This window comes from Budorcas taxicolor, chromosome 1, assembly GCF_023091745.1.
Source record: "Budorcas taxicolor isolate Tak-1 chromosome 1, Takin1.1, whole genome shotgun sequence".
Lineage (NCBI taxonomy): Eukaryota > Metazoa > Chordata > Mammalia > Artiodactyla > Bovidae > Budorcas > Budorcas taxicolor.
In genome coordinates this window covers 123,094,699-123,113,554 of record NC_068910.1, presented here as the reverse complement: position 1 = coordinate 123,113,554, position 18,856 = coordinate 123,094,699, and the positions used below count along the sequence as shown (strand labels likewise).

General features: G+C 39.9%; 2 protein-coding genes across 3 annotated transcripts in view; one reads left to right on the top strand and one right to left on the bottom strand.

Annotated features, from left to right (window-relative positions):
- ATP6V1A (ATPase H+ transporting V1 subunit A) overlaps positions 1 to 13,606 on the bottom strand; it is a 61,127-nt gene extending 47,521 nt beyond the window's left edge. Inside the window, exon 1 of the mRNA XM_052640457.1 lies at positions 13,552 to 13,606. The gene's annotated coding sequence lies outside the window, so the exon portion shown is untranslated. The remainder of the gene's footprint in view (positions 1 to 13,551) is intronic.
- An 816-nt stretch (positions 13,607 to 14,422) lies between these two features.
- NAA50 (N-alpha-acetyltransferase 50, NatE catalytic subunit) overlaps positions 14,423 to 18,856 on the top strand; it is a 28,167-nt gene continuing 23,733 nt past the window's right edge. For both annotated transcript variants that reach the window (XM_052639294.1, XM_052639293.1), the window contains exon 1: positions 14,423 to 14,714. In XM_052639294.1, coding sequence (XP_052495254.1) covers positions 14,707 to 14,714 — 8 coding nt within the window. In that variant the 5' untranslated portion in view covers positions 14,423 to 14,706. The remainder of the gene's footprint in view (positions 14,715 to 18,856) is intronic.

Below are 18,856 nucleotides of genomic sequence, written 5' to 3'. Positions count from 1 at the left end.
TGCGGGCTAGAGTCGGACACGACAGAGAGACTAAGCACATCACCCTAAATTGATTAACTTCCAACTTAAGAATTCATAAAATCTCTGCAATTAAAATATGACGTAAAGTATAAACTGAGGATAAAAAAGGAAAAGAACCCTGCTTAACAGAGGTGAAAAAACATAGTCTGGATTTAAAGATACGATGGACGCTTTCAACAGTATGGTTTGCGAAGGATTTTACTTCCAGTTCCCCACGGTATGTGCCCCAGCCTTCAGTACTGCTCTGCTGAAGCACTTGCCACTGCTGTAATTAAAAATCTGTGAACAGAATTGTTCTCGGATCTCTCTACTGCCAGACTGGAAGTGTGAGGAAAACAGAGACCATGTCTGCTTTGTTCATTGAGTACCCCAGTTGGATAGTAAAGCACGAAAAAGGCAATTACTAAATCCTGTTCAGAGACAGTACTGGCAAAGGTGTGCGGGAAATAGCCACGCGCATTCACTGAATGAAAAGTGATACATCTCCTTTGAAAGGCACTGCATACACATTTTGGCCTAATGCTCGTTGGCCAAGGTTTTAAAAATCAGTATTTACCTGAGGCCAAAGCTGAAGCCAAATATCACCATGATAGAACTAGAATGACTTTTTGATGTAAAAGAACAAAATGTTTATTAAAAGTTTAAAATGTTACAGCTTTAGGTGGTTACTTTGATGTTATAAACTCTAGAACGCCAAATAATTCTACAAAGAACAGATACAATTTTATCTCCAATATTTTGGCTGGCATTGCTATTTAAAATTTTAGAAACAAATATGAGCTCAAAAAGGCTATACAACCACACACAGAAATGGACAACTGACTTGTGACAAAAGTGGAAAGGCAATTCAGTGGAGAAAGTATAGTTTTTTAACAAGTGGTGGTAAAACAAATCGATGTGTAAATGCAAAAACAGGATACTTCAAACCATACCTTGTGCCATAAACAAAATAAACTAAAAATGTATGGCAGACTGAAACGTAAAACCTTACTAACTATAAAACTTCCTTTGTGACCTTGGATTAGGTAGATTTACTGGCTACAACACTGAAAGCAAAACCCATAGAAGAAAAAAATTGGTAAATTTTATTTCATAAAAGTAACAAACGCCTGCTCTTTGAGAAACGTTGTTAGAACCGAAAGACAAGTTATAGACTGGGAGAAAATATTTGCAAAGCATAAATCTGATAAAGGACTCATACCTAGGCCATAAAAAGAACTCCTAAAACTCAGTAAGAAAACTCACAGTTAAAACAATGGGCAAAAGATCTGAAGATATACTGCACAAAGAAAATATATGAGTGGCAAATAAATACATGAAAATACGCTTAATACTAGGAAAAGGCAAAGGAAATAACAACGAAATGCCATCTAGCAGGATGGCTCAAATTTTAAAAGACTGACCACAGGAAGTATTGGTAAGGATGCAGAACTAGAACTTTCATGTACTGCTGGTAGGAACGTAAAATGTTCAACCACTATGAAAAGCAATTTGGCAGTTTCTTACAGATCTAAGCATACACCTATCATATGACCCAGTCTTTCTATCCTTGGCATTCACCCGTGAGAAATAAAAGCTCATGTCGAAAGACTTTTACATGGGAGCTCATATCACTTTATTCACAATAGCCAGAGAGCAGAAACACAACCCAAATGTCCATGAACAAGTGAAGGGATAAACAAATTATGGCATTTGTGTTATACACTGAATGCTGTTGTTGCTGTTTAGTTGCTAAGTCGTGTCTGACTTTTTTGAGACCCCATGGACTGTAGCCCACCAGGCTCCTTAGTCCATGGGATTTCCCAGGCAAGAATACTGGATTGGGTTGCCACTCCCGTCTCCAGGGTTTCTTCCTGACCCTGACCAAATGCACGTCTCCTGTGTCTTCTGCATTGGCAGGTGGATTCTTTACCACTGAATCACCTGTGAATACAGTGAATGTGTGTGCTGTGCTATGTGCTGAGTCACTCAGTTGTGTCCGACTCTGTGATCCCATGGTCTGCAGCCTGCCAGGCTCCTCTGTTCACGGGGATTCTCCAGAAAAGAATACTAGAGTGGGTTGCCATGCCTTCCTCCAGAGGATCTTCCCAACCAGGGATCAAACCTAGGTCTCCCGCATTGCAGGCAGATTCTTTACCAGTTGGGCCACGAGGGAAGCCCAAGAATACTGGAGTGGGTAGCCTACCTCTTCTCCAGGGGACCCTCCTGATCGAGGAATCGAACCAGGGTCTCCTGCATTGCAGGCAGATTTTATACCAGCTCAACTTCCAGGGAAGCCCAATACAGTGAATACTCAGCAATTAAAAAAAAAAATAAACTGGGCCTCCTTGGTGGCTCAGTGGTAAAGAACTCACCCGCCAATGCAGGAGACACAGGTTTGATTCCTGGTCCAGGAAGATCCTACATGCTGCGGAGCAACTAGGCCTGTGTGCCACAACTGCTGAACCTGTGCTCTAGAACCCAAGAGTCACAACTTCTGAAGCCTTCGCACCCAATAGCCCGTGCTGTGCAACAAGAGAAGCCACAGCAGAGAAGTCTGCCCACAGCAACTAGAGAGAAGCCCTGGCTCTCCACAACTAGAGAAAAGCTCATGCAGCAAAGAAGACCCAGCACAGACCAAAATAAAAAAAAAAGAAATGGATCACTGAAGCCTATAAAAGAGGTAGAACCAACCCACAGTGATAGAAAAGAGATCAGTGGTCCTTGTGGACAAGCAGTGGGGAGGTATGGAAGGGAGAGATCACGAACAGGCAAGAGGAAATTTCTTTTGAAGGTGATGGGCATGTTCACTACACTGATTGTAGTGACAGTTTCATGGGTGTATACAGATACCCAAATGTCAAACAGTACATTTGAAATACATGCAATTATGTCAATTATACCTCAGTAACACTTTGTTTTTACTTGTTAGCCAACAGTAATTAAAGACCATATGGCCTATACTCATAAGAGATCCTTAACCCTGGGAATATTGTAGCTGGAACAGCTGGAAACAACCAAATGGGCTTTTGTCTGTTTTGAACCAACTTATGTGGCTCCTGATAAGGCTGTGTGGGTACTCACTGGTCCATCTGAGTTCAGCAAATCATGGGACTTTCCATAGTCCCTTAAGAACTCAGGAGTTTATTAGTCAGAAATGCCTCTAAAGTACTTACTCATTTATGTTTCAGATCAAAGCTTAACGACAATATCTTTGGTGAGGATTTAGGAAACGAATCCTATGTTGAACTGTTGAGCCGTGAGGCATAAAAGGGTTTGTCTTCTAAAACTCAGGCTAAACTCTAGTATTTTGGATATTAAAGTTGCTATAATAAAATAACTCGTTTGGAGAGTGAAAGTGGAGGGAGTTATCATCTGTTCTTTTATTCTACTCTGAGATAGAAATAATTTACAATAAAGTTTACAAAATAGTTTACAATAAAGAATTAATAGTCTGTTTATCTTTGCCTGTTTATAGGTGTTTCCCCCACTCTCCTTACCCAACACTATCTTTGGGTGAGGATGAGATCATGTTAAAAGCACACACAAATAACAACAGCGGGTACTATTAATCTATTCAAGTACTGTAAGTGTACCAAGCTGGGACTTGCACATCCTGTATTTTAAGTGTCTACTCTGGGTCATACTGAAGAGTCTTGTGTTACTTAGCCTATTCCTTGGATTAATAAGAGGTATTTTTCTCCTTCTTGAAACAAATCAAAGAGGACACTGAGGAGAAGCATGTTATATTCAAAATAATCTGTGGATATTGTAACTCATCTTAATAAAGTGTCTCACTGCCTAAATCTGCCTAAACCAAGGACTAGGACTTATAGAGTCCAGTTAGTCCATTTTTCACAAGAAAAGATACAGTTATTCTTACACTTAGCTAGTTATCACACGCTCAATGTTCATATTAATTGGCAATATGATTCCCTAGGTTTTATTTGAGAGCTCTAACAAAATTGTTTCGGTACATAAAATCAGCAACTTTCACAATTATTAACACCTGTAGTATGCCATTCTTTTAATAATTTACATTCAAACTTCAGCTGATAGAATTTCAATGTATGAGTCACATAAGCAGCACTTTAAATTGTTTACAACACTTACCATTCTTTGAGAGTAAAAACAAGTCATGACATTTGTCAGACCCTGTTCTATTGATGTTGTTACACTAATTAGATATGATGGTAACTTACGCTATCACGTGATGGTAGGTCACATGTAATTCAGGGACACTAAAAACGTTAAAGGCATTTAGCTATTCAGCTTCCCAAATACTCAAGCTAAACGGCAGATTCTGGCCAAATACTGAAGACAAACCTGACCTTCAGTGCATCCCTAAATGGAAGAATGATTTGGCAACACCCAACAAAATTCAAAATGTACATATTGTTTGACTTACCTCTTTAATTTTCAGGGATTTACTTTATCTACTAACAAAATATCTATTACAGCACTATTTCTTATAGCAAAAAAAAAAAAAAAAAAGGAAGGTCCATTAATACGGAGAAAACAGTAAACATCACTTGTGGTAGTATGAGAGGTTGTGGTGTTAAGATCGTAATCTGGAAAAAGACTCTCTTTTTCTCTAGAGTTCTATTACTTATGAACTGTGTGACACTGATGGGCATTTAATCACTCAAAGTCTAAACTGTCTCATTTATTAAATGAGGATTAAAACAATACCTAGTATCCTAAGGTGGTTGTGAGCTTTGCATGACTTAATTTAAGAAAAGTGCCCAACACAGGAGTAAATTATCAATAAATGTTATGTAGGATGATGCTGGTACATTAGCACAACTGAGTACTACAGGATTATTAAAAAGAATGAGGCATCTTTAACTGTATCAATGTGGAAAAATCTCCAAGGTAATACTGCTAAGTGAAAAACATAATGCCCAGAATAATATGATGAGATGCTACCTTTGTGAACAAAAAGAGTAAGGATGAAGAAGGAGAAAATGCACATATGTATGAATCTATAATTTTTACCAAATTTGTACATGTATCATCCATTCAACTTAATTAAAAATATTGAATGATTAGATGTGTGCTAAAACAACTAAGCCAGGGGTAAAATTACTATATATATCTAATTAGGTGAGCAAAGAGCATAGTAACTAAATAATAATGGCAAACATGCATATAGCTCTTATTATATATATACCAGTAATTCTAATCACTTTTCTTATTCATTTAATCCTCACAACACTTGATGAAATAACTATACTCCTAATATCCTTATTGTAGAGCTAAGAAAATGCAATACAGGAAGATAAACTTTCCCAGGATTTGAGCCAGTCTGGCTTCAGTACCTACACACCTAACTTCCTTGCTAGCTGTACTGCCTCTTAATACTATTCTAAGATTACTTTCATTTATTTACTTTTGGTTGTGTTGGGTCTTCGTTGCTGTGAGCAGGCTTTCCCTGGTTGCAGCAAGCTGGGGCTACTCTCTCTTGCGGAACACAGGCTTCTTATGGTGGTGGGTGGCTTCTCTTGTTGGGCAGCACTGGCCTATGGTGCTCGGGCTTCAGTAGTTGGGGTTTGCGGCCTCCAGAGCACAGGCTCAATAGTTGTGGAGCATGGGCTTAGCTGATCCCCAGAATGTGGGAATCTTCCTGGACCACGGAAGATTGGCAGGCAGATTCTTATCCACTGCACCACCAGGAAGTCCTAAAATTACTTTTTATTTATATATATCCCAACTCTTTCCAAAAAGAATTCGTACATTCTTCAAAAATGAAAAACAGAACTCCCATATGATCCAACAATTTCACTCTTGGCTTTTTTCTTTTCTGAAGAAAGTAAAAACATTGATTAGAAAAGATATATGCACCCCACTCTGTTCTTTGCAGTATTATTGATGATTGCCCAATTACAGAAGCAACCAAGTACCCATCAACAGATGAAAGGACAAAGATCATGTGGTATACACATACAATGGAATATTTCTCAGCCATAAAAAAGAATGAAATCTTGTTATTTGCAACAACATAGACATGGATGCTTTCAACATGTAACAAATCTCACTCTAAACCTTCTGCTGTTTTCTATTATGACTTTGAATGATATATTAATTTCAGACTCTTAAAAGGACTAAAATCAAGTACAAGATTAGTTATCAGTTAAAATTACTTTTAATTTTGCTTTACAGGCAACCTTGTTTGAAGCTTTCTTAAGGAGAGTTAATCTTCTACCTAGTTTTTTCACTCACCAAAGCCCAAACGTGGGCTTCTCCTTATGCTGTCATATGATTGCATCAGGTGACAGACTCCATACTTGTGCAATATGCTCTATTATCCCCAAAGAAGAAGCCACTTCTGGAAGACTTAACAGTCACACAAAAATAAAATTTGTAACCCCATCTTATAATGCCTATCACTTCCTTATGCATTTTTGATGACACCTTCTCATTGGGTGCCTATGGGTTATCATACACAAAATTAAGGAGAGTTTACGGAATTATCAGTGTAATTTACACACTTTCCCTTCAGATACTTTAGTAAATAAGACAAAAAAATTTTCAGACAATTGCCCTTTCTGGCAATCCCAAACAGCGGGACTGCTGGACGGAAGAATATGTATTTTTAATATTAACAGATATTGCCTGATTGTTTACTTAAAAAAAAATAAAACCCACGAAACTCTTACAATATGCATCTCCACTAGCATTTTGAGAAAATCCTTTATCACACGTCTCTGCGACCAGTAGGTTTACCACTTAAATTTTACTAATCAGAAAAAAATTTCACTGTTATAATATTGATTACTAGTGAAGTTACACATTTTTTCATAAGTTTGCAGAATGCTTCAATTTTTCTTCAAGTTCTGGTCATATGCTTTACCCATGTTTCTGTTGTGTGCACTTTGAACTCTTCAACTGTTATGCATATTTCAATTTTCTTAAATCTATCTTCTATTTTTGCCATTGAAATATTCATTTCTCTGTGTTCTCACATTCCTATGTTTACTTCACGACTTTCAGATTCCCTATCTTGGTTTAAAAGATCATTACTACATTTAGATTGTAAATATAAAAAAAAATTTAGGAACTAACATTTTTAATATTTTAAATATTTAAGTTTTTAATCCATCTTGACATTGGTTTCTGCATATGCTACAAAGTACTGGCTCAATTTAATTTCTTCCAGACAGATAAGCTGTGTCAGTTATATTTACTACATATGCCCCCTTTCCCCACTGGACTGAAATATCACCTTGCCATATACTAAATTCCTTTATATTCTGGGTTTACTTCTGCTTTTTAAAATTCTGCTGAACTTACAAAGGCCTAAAAGTATACCTTCATCTATAAACTTAAATAACATATTCATTATCTAGATAAGTTGAAACATTTTCACTTAAAGATATTCAAGTAACTAAGAAGAAATCATCATTTAAGTGGCTCAATTCTCTATTTCAAATTAAAAAATTTTTGCTGCTCAAAGCAATTAACTGTAATTGGAGAAACTAAAAACATATAATAAATTTTAAATCTTTCTTAAAACTCTTAATCTATAGATAATTATTTATTTTGCTGAATTTCCAACATCTTTTTCACATATGTATATATAAGCATTACTACAGTTTCTGATTCATGCCCTTTCTTCATTTTTATAAATGTTTCCTAATGTAATCAGTCTTCTCTACTTTATTTTTAAATAAATACTTTAAGAATTAAATTAAGAAATAACTACAAACATAAAGTCTGGTTGTTATTCATTGCTCAAGCACAGGTGGAGTTCTGCATTATATCATGCATGGCACGTTGTTGATACTTTTAAAAATGTTGGTCAACAAAAGAACAATAGTTTCCACAGATAGTATTAAAATTCAAAATTGAAATTTTTATTGTAGTAGCTAGTCATAATATTGAGGGCTTGCCAAATGGCTCAGTGGTAAAGAATCCACCTGCTCATGCAGGAGACGTAGGAGATTGGGGTTTGATCCCTGGGTCAGGAAGATTCCCAGAAGAAGAAAGGGCAACCCACTCCAGTATTCTTGCCTGGAATATCCCATGGACAGAGAAGCCTGGTGAGCTAGTCCATGCATTCGTAAAGAGTTGAACATGACTGAACTGAGCGACTCAGCATGCACTTGCAGTCACAATACTGACACCAAGAAAACAGCAAAAAAAAAATCATTAGGCTAAATCTCCAAATACCTATGAAATACTATCAATTTTTAAAAACTAACTGCAGTTGTGAAATTCATTAAATGGAGCTAACTATGAACAAATATAAAGGCGAGTTTAAATAATCATTAGATAATTTTATTCACATAGTAACTACACACATGACTTTAATAGTTTCAGGTAGCAAGATTTATTACTCTGAAAATATACATCTACTTCAGCTGACTATAAATATACACACTATGTCTATGTGTTTACTATATATATATAATATGTATATACTGTTTATATAAAAGAATACACTTACATAAACCAAAGTCACTTTCAGTTCATAGAAGGAAACAAAAACATAGTAGCTTTTAAAGTCTCTACAGAAAAATGTAAAATATGGTTACTGATCATAATTTATTTCACTATAATAGAAAACTTGACATTAAAGAGAATATTCAACAATCTCTTCATAAAATCTTTCCTTAGAACAAATGGGTTATTTTCTTCAGGATTAAGGTGAAACAAACTTATGCTAGCTACACTTCAATTACTATTTAATTTACTGATATTTTCCAATATAAAAATAAGATAAAAAAACATTTAGAATAAAGAACAGAAATTTAAAATAAAAGCACAAACTCAAAAGTCCCTCCTGTATAGGTTGGGATAATTTTAATACATTTTTATAAGACTTTAGAAATAAATACCTCTTTAAACTGATTCCACATATTAATGATCACAAGCTCTGGAAAATCTTTATACAGAAAATATTGTCACTGCAGTTGCCAAAATAATGGGCTTTATGTGGATATTTCTTAGCTTCTATTAATAAATCTGTTTTAGGGATTCCCTGGTGGTCCAGTGGTTAACAATTCACTTTGTAATGCAGAGGACAGGGGTTTGATCCCTGATCCAGGAAGATCCCACATGCTTCAAGGAAACTATGCTCATGTGCCGCAACTTCCGAAGGTGGTATGTCTAGAGCCAGTGCTCTACAACAAGAGAAACCACCGCAACAAGTCTGCAACTAAAGAATAGCCCCGTCTCACCACAATTAGAGAAAAGCCCGAATAGCACTAAAACCAGTGCAGCCAAAAAAAAAATTAAAAAAATAATAAAATCTGTTTTAGAATCTTTGCTAGAGGTACATTTTTCTTGCTATTAGTAATAGCCTTATTTCAAAGTTTACTCCTTCCTCCATATCCCAAACTTGTTGCTTAATTTTATAGGATATCTAAAAGTCTCCTTTAGAAATTCAGTATGTATAGTCAAACTGTTGTTGTTGTTCAGTTGCTAAGTCGTATCCAACTCTTTGCAACCCCATGAACTGCAGCACACCAGGCTTCCCTGTCCTTCACTATCTCCCTGAGTTTGCTCAAATTCATGTCGAGTCAGTGATGCGATACAAACATCTCATCCTCTGTTGCCCCCTTCTCCTCTTGCCCTCAATCTTTCCCACCATTGGCTCCACAGGGGACGGTGACTAGATATCAGTAAAATTAATTTTTTAAATGTACAAAGTATGTACTAAGCCCTCCGCATTCATGATCTAATTTAACAGTATCTATAGCATTGATTTCCCTGGTGGCTCAGACGGTTAAGTGTCTGTCTACAATGTGAGAGACCTGGGTTCGATCCCTGGGTTGGGAAGATCCACTGGAGAAGGAAATGGCAATCCACTCCAGTACTACTGCCTGGAAAATCCCATGGACAGAGGATCCTGGTAGGCTACAGTCCATGGGGTCGCAAAGAGTTGGACAGGACTGAGCGACTTCACTTTTACTTTCACTTTCTTTCATAGTATAGATTTAAATATGAGGAAATTAAAGTTTAGATTAAGTAAACTGTCCAACAGAGAAGGCAATGGCACCCCACTCCAGTACTCTTGCGTGGGAAATCCCATGGACGGAGGAGCCTGGTGGGCTGCAGTCCATGGGGTTGCAAGGAGTTGGACATGACTGAGCGGCTTCCCTTTCACTTTTCACTTTCATGCATTGGAGAAGGAAATGGGAACCCACTCCAGTGTTCTTGCCTGGAGAATCCCAGGGATGGGGGAGCCTGGTGGGCTGCCGTCTATGGGGTCGCATAGAGTCGGGCACGACTGAAGTGACTTAGCAGTAGTAGTAAACTATCCAAGGTCACACAGCTTAAATATGTGGTAAGGCCAGAACTTGAACCCAGGTCTATACGATCAAGAAATCTATTCTTGTAAAGTTTGTACAATCTTGCTTCACATTTAAATACCATTTGCTAAGTCACTTCAGTCGTGTCCGACTCTGTGTGACCCCATAGACGGGCAGCCCATCAGGCTCCCCCATCCCTGGGATTCTCCAGGCAAGAACACTGGAGTGGGTTTTAAAAATACTTTCACATAGATTATTTAGGGTTTCTCTAATTTGAAATCTTAATACCCTTGACAGAAAGGTCCTAAACATCAAACCCGGAGCCCCCAGTCCCAACTTCTCTAAAAAGCATATAACTAAAGTGGCAGTGCTGAAGGATGATCCACTGACTTTTAGTCTAGTGCTATAGCACATGTAGCCTTCAGTGCCCCCTTTTACATTAAATACAACTCACCCCACTCTCCTTCCCTCCCATATCATCCAAATACATTACAAACATATATGCTGTAAAAATACGTTAGTTACTATGTTAATAAAGACCACCTGAGGTTTATATGCATTCTACTGACCATGATTTTGATAGCTGCTATTGACAATTTATACTTGAAAGCTAGAATCTAGTGTGTTACCTTAGAAGGTATTATGATCTGCAGGACTTTTAAAACTAGTTCAATCTCCCTGTCCAGTTATCTCATACTCAGTCAATAAACAATTTATTGAATGCCTATCAAGTACTTCATCATCCAGGAGCTTAAGACTAAGAGTAGGGACACTGTCCTTGAATTCCTAGGAGTTTCATAGTTCATTAAGGTACAGCCCAACAAACAGTAAGTAACTAAAAACAATGTTCTGGAGGTGAAAATAGGAGAATGGAATATTGTGCAGTATTCTACAGAAGTGAGTGCCTAGCTCTGCCCACAGAAGAAGAAAGCATTCTTGGTGCTGGCCATAACCTATAAAGATAGTGACATATAAGGAAGACTTCAGAGTAAGCATACAAGAGGTGTTGGGGACTCAAACACAAGAACCCCTGTGTGCCATTTAATACTGAACTTCAGCACAGTTCTTTAATGAATGTTAAGATTTCTATATAGGGAATATCCTGGCAGTCCAGTAGTTAGGACTCATCCCTTTCACTGCTGAGGGTCTGGGTTTGATTCCTGATCGGGGAACCAGGAACTAAGATCCCTCAAGCCGTGAGCCACGGCCAAAAAAAAAAAAAGAAAAAAAGAAAGAGATTTCTACATATAATACTCATTGATAGATAAAGTTAGTCTCAGAAATAGCTTCCATGCCACACACCGATCACTTATTTGTGAAAACTGTGTACAATATCAAAACTCTTTTTCAAATTCAACTTTAATAGTAATTCAGTCACCACTTCCTGCTGCCAATCTTCCAGATTTCATTAGTGGTCTAAATGATTGCTTTAGTAAGTTTCCTAAAATCAGGGGAATTGTGAAGTAAAACTGCAAACTCATTCAATCTCTTTCACACTGACATTTTCTCCTCTAGTACTCAACCCTTTTTAGCCTGCCTTCTGTATCCCATTTTGGTCTCACCCAGACAGGACTGATTTGGACTTCAAGAATCCTTATTATTTGGTGAATTCGTTTTAATTGGTGAAATGTCACCTGGGCAATGAAGCAACACTGCTTATGCTTTTTCTGTCCTCTAGAAATCAGGAAATTTCACGCTGGAGCAAATTAATAGATAAAAACTATATATCAATAGCAGACATCCTGAAACACAAACATCTCAACAGATTAGGTATATACCAATATAGATATATGCACAAAACAATAAAACTGTAAAGCATAATAGTGGTCTTCATTACTTAGAGAAAGCAAGAAAGATCTTTAAGGTTATCTTATCTAGTAATGAGCATCAATAGGCGAGTTTCTCTATTTTTGAACTTGGCTTTAAGGTTTAACTGAGAAAATGATTTTTCAGATTAAGAAAAAGTGTAATTTAAATTTTAAAAATCAAATTTGTAATTTCTGTAAGTCCTTTCAATTTAAAAGGAAGGGACTTTGTGAGTTTGTAGTGTAAACAAGAGTTTAACCCCAAACAGAAAAACATTCTTCCATAAAGCACACTGTTTGGGGTCAAAACATTGGTTACTACATTATTACACTGGTTCCTACCTGAAATGGGAGTACACTGGGTTGGGCAAAAACCTAAACAATCATTTCTGCATATTCAGAAACTACTATTCATCAGAATCTGAACACGTCACCTGGAGTTTTACAAATGGAGCAGAGGGATACAAATGCTACTTAATACTAATTTAGCATTAGTTAAGGAATTGATTGGGAGTAGAGATTAAGTAGGATTTTAGGGAGAAATGGCAAAAGGATGTCAAAGGCAAAAAATATTAAGTCAGCAATATTCAGACTTAATCCCCTTACCTTTAAGTTTACGGTCAAACGCACTGGTTTATTATCTTTCCAGCCCAATTTGCTTCTGAAGAATTACTCCCTTTCAGGGAAGTCAGTTCTGCATAAGCTAGCCTGGGTCTCCTGCAGATCATGACATCGCAACACCATCTTTCAACGCCTCCTCATTCAATCTAGACTGTCGCATTAACAACACTGCCTGTTTTTGAAGCTAGTGTAGCTTTACTCTTTCAAGTATCCTCTCCGTTTCTACACCATAAAATTGGAGAAGAGAAGAGTAAAAAAGCCACCTTTTACCATTCCAGACCCATTCAAAAGTTGTGAACATCTCTCGCAGGTATGTCAGATAAAAACTCAGAATTACTGAGAATGCACACTAGGAAGCAAGCTTTACAGTGACTCTGCAGTGAGAGAGTGTCTGCATCGCGACATTCTCTCCTAAGCCTGTCTCACAGGAGACGCCTCTGCCTCCGGGGTTTTTCCTATCTCCTGGTTCCCCACTCGGGAGCTGAAGGGGAAGACCTTACAAGGCCTCTGTCAAAGAACAAGCTTTGGAGATTGAGACCCGGAGACTATTGCAGACCCCTAACTAACGCCTGAATCAACCCCACTACCCGAAGCCCCAAAGACTTGAATGGGTAACCATAATGGCCGCACTCACCCCCAGCCCCGGGAAAGGTGAACATCTCAACCCCTAAATTGTAGGGGCGACCACGGTGGCGGGGATTGGACGAGGGGCGGGGGTCAAGATAAATCGAGAAACAAGATCCTCGCCGGTGCAGGATGACAGCGGGAGAAAGCCTGGGACAGCAGAGGCCACTATTCGCATTCTCTCTTCTTTTCCTCCTTCCTCCCCTTCTATCCCCACCAGCCGCCGGTTACCGGTAGCCGCTCACCTGCCGGGGCGCGAGGTGCAGAAACTGTACCGATCACCGACCCAGAGGCTCTGTCACTGCGGGAGGGGAAGTCTTCAGCTGCAGAGTGGGGCGGGCGTAGGACGTCACGTGACCCCGAGCTCCGCCCTGTCAACCCCAGCCGGGCTGGTTGCATCTCCTGGGCTTGTATTTTAGCGGATCGTTTGAACATTAATTTCCTTTCGATTAGATTTTAGAAAGGAAAAAAAAATGTCCACAAAGATCAGGTTGTAAACTGCAACGCAAAACGCGTGGGTGGAACGGGTTAAAGTGCATTGCTAAGGAAGTGACGTTTACGCCGTGGTCTAGGGACCGGAAATAGCAATGGAGTTTCGTCCCCCTGGGGCCTGCCGGTAAAATCCCCAGGCTTAAAGGTTTGGGCAATCACGTGATCCCGAAACTGAAAAGTGCTGGACATAAGCCAAGTTATCTAGCCAATTGTTGACTACGTTTATTTGTCTTAAAAACACCTCTTTACTTTCCACAGGCTTCTTTACATTTAGAGGAACAAGATTTATAAAATCTTTTTAGGAGACAGGTGCATTTGAAGGTCATACTGGACACTACAGCTGGGAAGACCAGAGTCAGGGAAGACTGAGCTTGTTAAAGTGCGAGAGGAGAGAGGGAGGGGTAGAAAAATCCGGATTTTATCGCCAGGGCCTACCAAGCAAGCATCACAAGTTGTGTCGTAAGGAATGGGAGGAGGAAGGTGACGCCAGAGAGCACATCCCAGTAGAAAAATGGAGGTCCTGAAGTAGAGGGGGAAGGGTACGGGGAGGCCTGCAGTGCGGCTGCGCGAGGGGCGGCCGACGCGCCGGCGCGCAGAGGGGGCGGGGTGAAAGGTCATAGCGCGGCGGCGGGTCTGGCTGGCGGCGGCGGGCGGGAGGCGAGTTCCCCGTGTGCACGTGTGGAGAAGCTGCTGCACTAGCGCGGCAGCGGGAGGTACCTCCGCCCCCTCCGGAGACGCAGGGCCGCGCTAAACTCTCGCGGCCTCCGTCACCCGCTCAGCTCCTTGCCTTAGGCTAGGAGGCCGGCTTGCGGGGTTGAGTGGCCTGAGCTGAGGGCGCGGAGAGCTCAGGGCGGCGACGACAACGGCGTTGATATCGGCGGTAACAACGGCCTCAGCAGGCGGGGAAGATGAAAGGGTGAGGAAGGGCAGCGGGGCAGGGCCCGACCGGCAGGGGAGAGGGGCTGCGAAGGGTGGATGAGACTCTGGGCGAAGACCCGGCGGAGGGAGGTTTCTGGGCTTCTCTGCACACGGAGGGGGCGGAGGCTGGGCTCGGGCTGTTGGCGGGCTGAAGGGCCAGCGGAGGTAGGACCCAGGGAACCCAGGATTGGGGCCCGGAGGACGAGTGCGGGTTGATTGGAGAACAGCTGCTGAGTGGGGCGGCGGGGAAAAGCTGTCGTGAGGCTCCTGAGGCCTCCTGCTCCCCGGGAGCGAACGGCAGAGCCACCCGCGGCCCCGCACTCCGAGGGAGCGGTCCGGTTGTCCTCTTCAGATCCAGGCTCGACACTGAGAACTGTGGTCGTTGACACCTTTCGGGGTTATCCAGACTTGGAAGCGGCGCAGAACCTTCTGGAGAGAGCAGGAATTGGAATAAAGAGCACGGATAGGAGTATTCAGAGCTAGTGACTCAACTGGATTTGGGTTGGGTCAGAGCGAGTGGAGGAGGGGGAGAGAGCGTGAGCACTGGAGACTTGGGGTGCCAAAATGTTTAAGGAAGTGTTGCCGATCAATAGGTGGAGCTATTGCTCCAGCATTTTACTCTTGCCCCTGGGCCGGGAGGGAGTCCTGGATTCCTAGCAAGCTTTCTTCAGGTGTTTGGCAAAGTTAATAAATATTCTTTCACAGGTTACCCCTTGGACAAAATTAGTGATTATTTTGGTTCGATTATTTCCATTTGGATAAGACGTCACCTTATTATTCAGTTACACACTGTTAAAGTATTAATTACATAATACGGTGTTTCAAAATATTGACGGAGTTAGCCCTTGCTTGCCTTTACCCTCCTTAGAGAAAGAAATGGAATCTTATCAGTGTTAAGAGCTTTCTCAGGTGGCTGAGTTTTTTCTGTTATAGCAAGTCAGTTAAAGAATTGTAACTATGTTTTGAGTTAGGGAAGGCTTTCAAACTGTTCAGCAGCCCTTTTGAAGATAGAGTAAAAGTCCATGTTGTGAGTAATCTCATACTGCCCAAGACAAGGATTTAAATACTACTTTAGTGTGTGTATGGGGCTTCCCCAATAGCTCAGCTGTTGAAGAATCCGCCTGCAATATAGGAGACACAAGAAACGCTGGTTCGATCCCTGGTTGGGGAAAGTCCCCTGAAGGAGGAAACGACAACCCACTCCAGTATCCTTGTCTTGTCTGGAAAATTCCATGGACAGAGGAGCCTGGCGGATTGCAGTCTGTGGGGCTTGTAGAGAGTCCCGCGCGACTGAGCACACATGCACTTTTCTTGGTATGTGTATGTGTGTGAGGCTGCAGGAGAGGCCCAAGAACATTTAATTCTATCTTTGTTGTTCAGTTGCTTAGTATTAAAGTTTAGAAAAAATGAGGAAATTTCGCAGTTCCTGCGTTATTTCACATTAAGTTCTAAAGAGTTCCAATCAGGACACTAAATGGGGATATGGGAAGTATGTGCTGCACTTGAATCATTATCTAGAATGTTGGCTATTTTATATGTGATCCAGTATAACGTGGCAAGTTTTATCTCTTTCTTTCCTTGAGTATTAGTGCTTTCTCTTGTTTGTTTTTGTGTTCTCATTGGCACTCAATACTTACTTGCTTTTGTTAAAGTAATAAAAATGAGGCTGAAGAGTTTGTTGGTGTTGAGGTTGTGCATGAATTTATAAAGGAGGGCCTCCAAAAATTATTCTGGATGTTTATATCCAAACTCTTTTGGTCTAGCTCATTCTACCCAGGATGTAATGTCCTTCCTGTTACTAACTTGGCAACAGAAATGGGGTCAAACAGCAGTTAATATTCATAATCTACTGTCAGTTAATATACTCATGAGGCAGTTAAGAGTCTTTAAGTCGAGTTTGTATCACCTCTCATGATTGGAAGCTTAAGATCCTGTTCCTAATGGTAAACTTTTTACATGATTTCAGAGGAATAGACCTTTTACTTCGCAGGTGAACTAACTCCTACATAAGATGGAACTTTAGTTTTTTTCACTTGTTAGTCTTATTCTTCAGTTCAGTTCAGTCGCGTCCGACTCTTTGGACCCCGTGAATCGCAGCACGCCAGGCCTCCCTGTCCATCACCAACTCCCGGAGTTCACTCAGACTCAACGTCCATCGAGTCAGTGATGCCATCCAGCCATCTCATCCTCTGTCGTCCCCTTCTCCTCCTGTCCCCAATCCCTCCCAGCATCAGAGTCCTGAGCAAATGAAGACTAGATGTTATTTAAAAGATTTTTAAGGTCCTTGAGTTCAAAGATGTGTATTGCTGTGTGCAGTGTAGTCCTGCCTCTTGGTTTATAAAGGCCTGTGAAAATGAAACAGTGGTTCTGATTATGTGGTTTTTGTACAAAATTTTATTTGTTAAGTGTCTTTTTGGATACTGAGCTGATTGAACTGTTAAGTCGGATAGAAATACCTGAAAGTGGAAACATGTAGAACTCCTAACTCTAAATTAATGTACTGTTTGAATATTTTACATTACCTATATTGTCTGTCATTTTGAAACTTTTAAAACTTAAGTATCCTACCTGGTTTGTTCTTAATATTCTTAGTTTATTAGTAGCAGTAGGACTTCTTTTGGCATGTATTTGCTTTTCCGCCAAACAAGATAGATTTCCAGTTGTTAATTACCACGTGTGTTTATATGCATGGTCTAGAAATTTGAAGTATATTACTTGAGATGTTACTTCCTTTGTACCAAGGTTGCTTGTTTTTATGAACCAGAGACTTTACAGGTTGAATTTGTGGGAGGTAAGCAGATTATTTTTATCTGTTGTTCCTCTCTAGGGAGGGTAATACTCAAGCAAGAAGGTATTGTTATTCACAGCCCAGACTGAGATGGCAGTGTAATTAGTCAATACAATAGAAAGTAAAACTGAATCCATTTACCCTTCAACTGTAGCAAAGAGGTGTTAATTCTAATAAAGATGTCTAACTAGATGCAAATACATGTGAACAAAGTAAAGATGATAGCAATAATAAAGTAAATAAAACAGTGTAGTTTACCAATATAAGTGTTACAATACAAAGATTCTGGGGACTTCCCTGGTGGTCCAGTGGATCAGTTCAGTTCAGTCGCTCAGTCGTGTCCGACTCTTTGCGACCCCATGAATTGCAGCACGCCAGGGTAAGACTCCACATTCCCAATGCAGGCCTCCTGGGCTTGATCCCTGGTCAGAGCGTTAGATGCCCCAAATTGCAACCTTGGGTATTGGTTGAAGGGCTGTGGTGGTGTTCAGTTGCTAAACTGTGTCTGGTTCTTTGCACCCCATGGACTGTAGCCCACTAAGCTCCTCTGTCCATGGGGTTTCTCAGGCAAAAATACTGGAGTTGGTTGCCATTTTTTCTCCAAGGGGATCTTCCCAACCCAGAGATCAAACTCCTGTATCCTGCGTTGGCAGGTAGATTTTTCACCAGTGAAACACCTGGAAAGCTCAAAGAGGTGTGTCCATACATTAAAAAAAAAAAAATCATTGAACTATAAAAAAATAAAAAAAAATTGTGTTCCTTACAGAATGTGTTAAACTGCAATAAAAAAATTTTTAAGTTTTATTGCTGATTTTGTCAGGAAAAAAAAAAAACCAAGCCAGCGAGGAACTTGTGTAAACATGAAATCATACTCTGTGCTTTGTGAAGTCAATAATTTATGGGATGTTGAGTAAGATAATAAATTTTAACAAATACTTTGTAATGTTCCCTTGCTATGTTCAGACCAGTTCATATAAAATGTAACCTACCTGTACCACAGTTTTAAAAAATCAATGTCCTAACAAAGATAAAGGAGATTAAAAGGAAAGTAAGCTGCAATGTGATATCTATTTAAAGATCCAGATGAACAGGTACAACAACATCATAAATCATAGATGTATTTGCATCTGTCCATAAATATAAACTATAAATTTATAAAGTATATCTACTACCAGTATAGATGTGTGCATTGGTAAGTAATGCTGTGTTACCGTCAGTGTTACAATTTTTTTCCCCCTCAAGTTATGGACAGCTCCTGGTGAAGTTCTGAAAAAAACACCGAATAATCAAGAATTTATGGATTAGAAAGGATTTTTAAATGCTACTTATATAAAGCATTATCTTTCAAAGCC